This window comes from Balearica regulorum, chromosome 6 (assembly GCF_011004875.1).
Source record: "Balearica regulorum gibbericeps isolate bBalReg1 chromosome 6, bBalReg1.pri, whole genome shotgun sequence".
NCBI lineage: Eukaryota > Metazoa > Chordata > Aves > Gruiformes > Gruidae > Balearica > Balearica regulorum.
This window is the reverse complement of record NC_046189.1, coordinates 38,288,726-38,296,218: the sequence shown is the minus strand read 5'-3', so window position 1 is coordinate 38,296,218 and position 7,493 is coordinate 38,288,726. Positions and strand designations below refer to the sequence as shown.

The following is a 7,493-nucleotide window of genomic DNA, read 5'->3' as shown; positions in this document are numbered from 1 at the left end:
AAGAAGGTATCTATCTGCAATGTAAATTCATTCTTCAATTAAATCATTAATTAAACTAGAACTTCAAAATGTTTGGCCCTTTGAAAAATTCAGTATGCAGCAGTTAACAGTTTTTAAACAACTAATTGTTCAACATTCACTTTTCAAGTATACCATGTATTTTAGATAGAATTAGTAAATTAAAAATTTAAATTGGACTGTATCTTTTAACTGTTGGTGATTTGTCTATTTTCTACTTTTTATTATGCATCATTTTTATAATAAAGAAGGGATTTTTTTTCGTTCCTGTTCTAGTTGATAGCAATTCTTCCATGCTTCTTGAAGCTAATGTAATAAAACTACATAAAATGTTTAAGAAAAGCCCCATTAAAATATACAAAGCATATTAATTCATGAAGTCAAAGTCAAAGCAGAGTGGAAATATGAGCTTTAATAAAACTATGTCTGTTGTAAATAACTATTCAAGCACAGTTGTTTTTTTGCAAATTGCATGGGATATAGCTCAGTCTACTCGAAGCAAAGAACCGCTCAGCGGGATAAATGCATCTTAGTCAGAAATAGATTAAAAGATACAGCTGAGCCATCAATAAGAACCAGATAGCGCAGTATTGTTTGCTGTTTGTTTTGAAGATGTAATTGCAGATCCCAGTATTTCAATAAATCTGTGCACATCATGGAAAGAATTGTAGAGAGGAACTGGGGCAATGCGAAGAGCATTTGGTTCTCGCATGTCACACTGCAAAACAGAAAGGGAATGCTTAGTAAATTCAGGTCACTTCATATTTATCTGTCAGACTATATTTTTAAATATCATCTTTGTCTTTAAGGAAGAACGACTGGACCAGCAACGAGACATATGTAAAAACTTTGGGACGCCCAAGAAACTACTGTGAGGAGCATTATTGTGAAGAACATAGCAAGAAGAGTAGTGGGTTGCCTAAAAAAGGATGCAAGGGGCTCAGGATGGGCAGGACTCCAGCAGTGCCATTGAGGGGCTCCAAACCAGCTATGTATCTCCAGAATTTACCTTAGGACCTATAGCAACCCATAGTTGAAGAGGCACACAGCTGACAAAAAAGCCACTACAGAGCAGAAACATGACAGTATGATAGAGTGTCTTGTACCAAAGGTACAAGTAATCTCTCAGGGCTTGCCGTATTTTTCTTCCTCCCCCTTGTGAATTTGAACATTTTGCTGAATAGAATAATCTCTCCTGTTTGAAGCATATTACTGCATCGCGGAGACAAGCCAACAGTGTAAGGCCCCGTGCCCTCTTAAAAGCAGCAGTTCCTGGAATTCCCTGGCAGCACCAAAACAGCAGCATATTTAGCCTAGAAGAGATGTCCTTTGGGGACACGAGTCACCAGCAGAAATAAAACTCATATATCATTTATATGGCATTACACTATCAGCCTCACCTCCCGGCACTTCTAAATCACCAGATGCATAGCCTTAAATTTAGCTTTTATTCTTTTTGAGGGGTGGTCACTAGTAACCATGCCATTACATGGCACCACCATTCAGTGGCCTCTTTTTCTGAGTCCTATGACACTTCTCTAAAAAAATGACACTTTTTAAATTTCTCCACTTCAATGCCTTGCAAAAAGCAAGGGTTTGGCCATTTACAGATCAGGAAAGAGACTGGTGGAGGCTCAGACCTCCTCATCATCACTGGGCTGTGGTCCTCTTTGTGGTCTCTGGCCTCATGCCTGGACCCACAGCAGGTGACCTGGACGAGCACCCTGAACAGGAAAGGCCTGTGCAGGCAGTACATTGCACTGAACAGCTCCAGCATACTCCTATTTGTGATTTTCCAGTAATCTGAGGGATTTGGGGGGTTGGGTTTTTTTTCTTTTTTTGTTTTTCTTTCTTTCTCCTATCTTTTCTGTGCAGACCATCGGCTTCAACTCCATAATGCCTCCCGCCATAATGCACCCATAAACCAGCTCTGACCTTAGTAGTGACTCCTGGGTGCTACTCACAGAACTATTGGAAATAAATCAGTAGAGAAAGGACAATCTATAGGCTAACAAATAATTTCTAAAGTAGCTCTACTTACTAGACTTATAAAATAACTCTACTTATTAGATTGAAGACGCTATGTAAGCAATTTTCATCATTCCCAGTCTTTTTGGGCCTTATATGAGACTGCAAAAATTATTACTTTGGTATGCTATAGGTTCACAAAACAATGTATAAGAAGATGAGGTTTGATTTACTCACAGCTACTCCTCTCTTCTCCAGCTCTTTAAACACCGATTTGATTGGAAGAGAAAAAGACAGTGTGAGTTGGCATCCCCTTTCCTCAATCTGAGATGGCGTGATTATTTTTACAAAAGGCTTCTCTGGATTTGTTTTATCCTCATTGTAGTAATGCTTTATCAGGTATTCCAAGTAACCGGTGAGTAGAACAGATTTCCTTCTCAATGCTTTCATTGTAGTTTGAGCAAAAACCTATAATAATTTTAAATCATTAGAATGATAATGCACTGCTATAGAAAAGTAAAAAGGAAATAAAGAAGACTAAGGCTATTTCTGAGCTTTTCAATGACTTAAATCATTTTGGTTATACAGGGACCAAACTCTGTCACTCGTACTTTGCCAGGTAGCAGATTTCTCTATACATATTATCATTGGAATCAAGTGATAATATCAGATAGACATTATAGATAATGTCTTTAGACAATGAAAGACATTTCTGTCTTCTGTTAAAGTTTTACACACATCCATATCTGCATAAATGAATTTGCACACAAAAACAGTTTGCTAAGAGAGCATTCTTTTGCATATCTGAAGAGGATCCATAAATTCTCTATACATTCAATAAGGCTGCATGAAACTCAAAGCCACATACAAGTTTTTCCTTGTATGTACCTCAAGTAACAAAAGGCAAGGGTCAGGACTGAAACATTGCTACTGATCTACAAACTCTTGTTTTTGAAAACACCAAATTTGTACTAACATATTGACTTTACTGGTTTAAGTCCTGTACAGGCAGCACTGCAGGCTCTGGCTCTGCTAGCCCACAAGAAAAAATATTTGCTTGATTCTGGTTTAATAGCTCTGTGCTCTTACACAGCTACAAAGACTGGTGAGCCGCAGAAACTCAAAACATCATGAGACTTGCAGAAGCGATTGCTTAAAAATGGCTGTACTACTTTGACACACAAACAAGAACAGGGTGGCAGAAGAGTTTGGGAGCAGGATAAGGTGCAACAGTTTCTGCTGGTGCTCTGGAAAGGCTGGGTTACAGGGAACAACAGAAAATGTGGCCCTGGAAACAATTCACCCCTGCTTTTCCCAAAAGCTCCCTTCTTCCCATGCAAGCAGCTTCAGGGAAAGGTGACACGATACAGACATGCAAGTACCAGGTAGTCACTTCAAATCTGATTCTGGCACATAAATGCCATGTAGCTGTTCATGGACAATGATGCCTCCACTGACTGCAGCTGCAAAATCAGGTCCTGTATGAAAATCCATGATCTTCACTCTCAAGAAATCACTGCTACACACTGAAGGAGTAACACTTTTAAGATTACTTTTATCATAACCTGAAAGAGTGCACAAAGAGGTAACTGAGAAATCCTACTCAAAATACAACAAAGTCTAGTTTCCAGCAGCACCTGGAAATGCCTCTTTTGTAGAATATCCCAAGTACTACTCCATGATGCTACGACAGTCTCTAGATGCTGCACAAAACCAAAAGCCCCTACGTGGTTTTCCTATGAAACAAAATATGGCTGCTCTAAGACAGTTGTTGCACGGAGACAGTGCAGTCACAGAAATGACCGTGACAGGGACCAGAGCCACCAGCAGTCAGTACTTGTACAGGTCAACAAAAATCTAGAGGTGCTGCCCTGGCCTCACAGGCGAGCAGAGCGTACAGACAACTATTCAGCGCAGTACTGGAGGTAAAATGGAGACCTGCCTCCTGTTCCTCTGGGCTTTGAAGCAGGATGAGGGATGGATCTCCTTAGGCTGAGTGCAAAAATCTGTTTGCTCAGGCTTTGTGCAAGAAATATTTGGTCTCCCAGGTGAAATTTTTGGAAAAAGATCTCTTAAATGTGGCTGTATAGCACTCCCCTTTTTTCCATAAAAGGGAGCAGCTACCGCCATAACAGTCACTTTAAGCATTATTGAGGAATAACATGCATTAACACTTGCAGTTTTCATTGTTTCCATTGGAAACACTGCCTTCTGCTTAATGTGTCCCAGTGAAGGTGGCATGCAATTTCACTAGCCATCTCTTGCCAGACATGAAAACTATTTTGTTTTCCACTGTATTAGAGCAATTAGCACTGGGAAATCCTGGCTGTGCCAAAAGGTAATGCAGGCACGGGAAGGGGAGGCGATGGAAACTGCTCAGCCCTCATTGTTTGAGGCTCCCTGCAGCGGGCTAAATGACATCAACCCACACAAACTGGAGCACTGACAATCTGGGTCATAGCAGAATAGCTTTCAGCTTATCTCGAAGGTCACATAAAGTTTAAAAAAATATATTGGATGTTTAAGGACTAACAAAATAAATTGTCAGGCAGAACAAGAAGCATTGCTGTGCCCTTTGCAGTCCTTCAGCATTACATGTAAGCTAGGGAGAACACAATTGGTGATTTTCTGACTTTGTTTGCTTAAGATACTGGTTTTTCAGTAAATAAAGACAAGGGACATACCGCGTATGGGCATTGCTCTTTGTTCCAGCACCAGCTTTGTCATCACACTAGCATTAATGGAACGCCAGCAGAAATAAAATTCTCCCGTTTATGCTGATGACAAAACCTTGCTAACCAAGGCTGGCTTGAAAAGCAGCTTAAGAAAAATTTTAACATAGTACCATATGTAGCATATAGTAGGGAAATCTATGTAAAACCATCCTTTTCAGCTGCGTTTCAGGGGTGAGCCATCCATAAGAGAAATGCTGCTACATTCTGATATGAACCAGCACGATACAAGGAGTTTTGAGGACAGCTGCATGCCTTCAGACAGGGCTGAGCTGTGCTCTCCAAGGAGGACCAGGGGGCTCTCAGCACACGGGTCACCCCCTCCTAGGCCGGCAGGGATTTGCTCTGTACGGTAGGACTGCCCTGTCCACTGCCACGGTCTGTGAGTCGCAGAGATGGGTCAGAAGTGGGGCTCTGCTCCTTTGGCCGCCAAAAAACTAACAAAGAGAGCAAATAAAAGCCATTCTGGAGCCATACCACACTCACGAATTCCCCTTTTAAGGAAGCATTCACAGACAGCTTCTGTCTTTTCGGTTTGTAATAGAAGGGACTACAGTAGAGGAAAGGTTCCTTGAGCCACCGGTTCAATTTAGACACCAGGACACCAGGTGGTCACATCCATTTTCTTTCATAAAGGAATTAAGTTTGTTTTGACCAGAGAAATGTACATAGAAGCAACTCTGAATGCAACTTTTTAGAGTTATGTGATTCTTCCCCAGGAAGATCTCTAACGGCATCCTTTGCGTGAGTTGCACCGAGGCCAGACCTGAATATCTCCATGGGAAAAGCTGCCCCTAAAAGCCGGGACAAACAGAGTGCCGGCGGCAAAGCTTGGAGGTGCAAACCTCGAGTATACTGGGTCCAACAGCAAAGTTTGTGAGAATAGTGAAGGGATGAGCGTATTTATTAAAGGTCTTGAGGTCTCAGGGTTGTGGGGTTACTGTTGTTGTTTTCCATTTCCCCCTCCCCTGTGCTTTTTAGCTATTCTGCAATTTTTTTTTTTAAGGGAGGCAGCAATAATATGCATAACATTCATTTAACATTTTTATACTCTTAAATTCAGGCTCAAAGTAAAGCAATTACTTACCTCTAAACTAGCTTGCAGAGCACAGACCAGTAAAATTGGAGGATTCGATAACCGAAATCCATTAATTCCTTCACTTAGTTGTAATTCTGGAAAATGAATAACTTATATTAGTGTTTTTGATTTCTTCCCTTTAATGGATTGCACCTTATCTTGAAGTCCATCTTCACGCAATAAAGTATTTCACTAATGTGGCCTGTAGGAATCAGTCATTAAAAGGAAATAGTAATCTAGTCACAGCTAATACTTTTAACTTCGAGAGAAGCCCAATTTTATCCAGCGGAAGACTTCATTAGCTGCTTCGTGGGAACTAGAGAACTGCAAGCAATTTGTTTAAATGGTGTGCGTTAATACCACCTTTACACTTGAATCTCTTTTAACACTGGCACAAACCAGAGAAATTCCAAGTCAGCAGAGACAGGCTCGTGCGGAGCCGCGGTGCTGCCACGAGCAGGGAATCACGTTCCTTAACTTTATTCAACTGACGAGACACGTGGGAGACTGCAGATGCAGCTAAATGTAGCTTCAGGCCACGTAGAGAAGTTGCATAGACTTTAGGCTGTGAAATTTCACAAAATCTGTTTAATAAATCTATAAAGCCTCGCTGTAAGTTCCATGTCAACGTTCATATTTCATGCTCCAACACCAGAGCAAGAGGATGCTGCGGAGGAAATGCTTTTCATGCACAGCAGACTGGCTAATCTTATAATGATCGTGGCCCAACTTCTCCCCTACAAACTGCCCATGGAAATGAATAAACAATGTTTTTTCTTCTTCTAACAGTATTTCAAGGTAATTTGTGTCTCCTGTTGGCTTTCCATAGTGCCACTCTCTCACATTTGGTCAGAAAACAAAGAGCAGACTGAGGCTATTAGAGAGGTGTTCTCCAGCCAAAGTCATATCAACAGGCGCTGCCACAGAAAATTAAAAATATAGTAAAAACAAAACAACCAATCAAGCCCAAAAGGTCTTTTCTCTTCCTGATCCCTCAGGATACTCTCTCTGCCATACTTTAAAATGGAGCTGAACAGTCTAGCTGTCAGATCTGGAAAGGAGCCCTCATTTCACGTTGGGACAATAAATACTTAGTTATTTCAGAGAAGGTTTGGTTTTGCCTTATAACCCATCCTTTGCTAGCGCAAGGAATTCGGAGATGTTGAAATATTAGTGGTATTTCATGACTTATGTCAGGTTGCATTACCTTTATTTATACAATTTCTCATTAATTCCAGTGGAACTAATCCTAAGGTAAGATATTTCCCACGTGAATGATAGCAGGTCCTCGCTCCTCAGAGAATTATGTGTTTAATTCACTGAGATACTTTGAAAGTTTCATCCATATTCTGTATCTGCATTTTGAAGATATTTCAGCAAAATGCCTGGAAGCAGACAGTCAGACCCATATGCCCAGAGACCAAATTTATTCCCACATTTATTTTGTTAACTCCATGGCATTACGTATTTGGGTTGAGTTTAGCTTAATACATTTAACATAAGTGAGGAAATACAAAGGTCTACCCTTTCTCCTGAAACTACTATAAAAGTGAAGCTGGTTACATGTAAATATATCAAAAAAGGTAAAATTGAAAGCATAAAAGTACATACTGTTTTCCATGAGGAATCGTGTTTTGAAGTCATGACCCCACCAGCCAATTAGCCTAAGATTTTGTAAAGAAAGTAAATTAATAGCA

The 7,493-nt window shown here is 40.4% G+C and overlaps 1 protein-coding gene across 2 annotated transcripts in view; it reads right to left on the bottom strand.

The window, feature by feature from the left end:
* Positions 1-410: 410 nt before the first annotated feature.
* Positions 411-7,493, bottom strand: part of KYNU (kynureninase) — a 59,467-nt gene continuing 52,384 nt past the window's right edge. For both annotated transcript variants that reach the window (XM_075757249.1, XM_010311063.2), the window contains 4 exons: positions 7,408-7,460; positions 5,806-5,891; positions 2,224-2,454; positions 411-736 (listed from right to left, as the gene is read on the bottom strand). In XM_075757249.1, the coding sequence (XP_075613364.1) occupies positions 584-736; positions 2,224-2,454; positions 5,806-5,891; positions 7,408-7,460 (523 nt within the window). In that variant the 3' untranslated portion in view covers positions 411-583. The remainder of the gene's footprint in view (positions 737-2,223; positions 2,455-5,805; positions 5,892-7,407; positions 7,461-7,493) is intronic.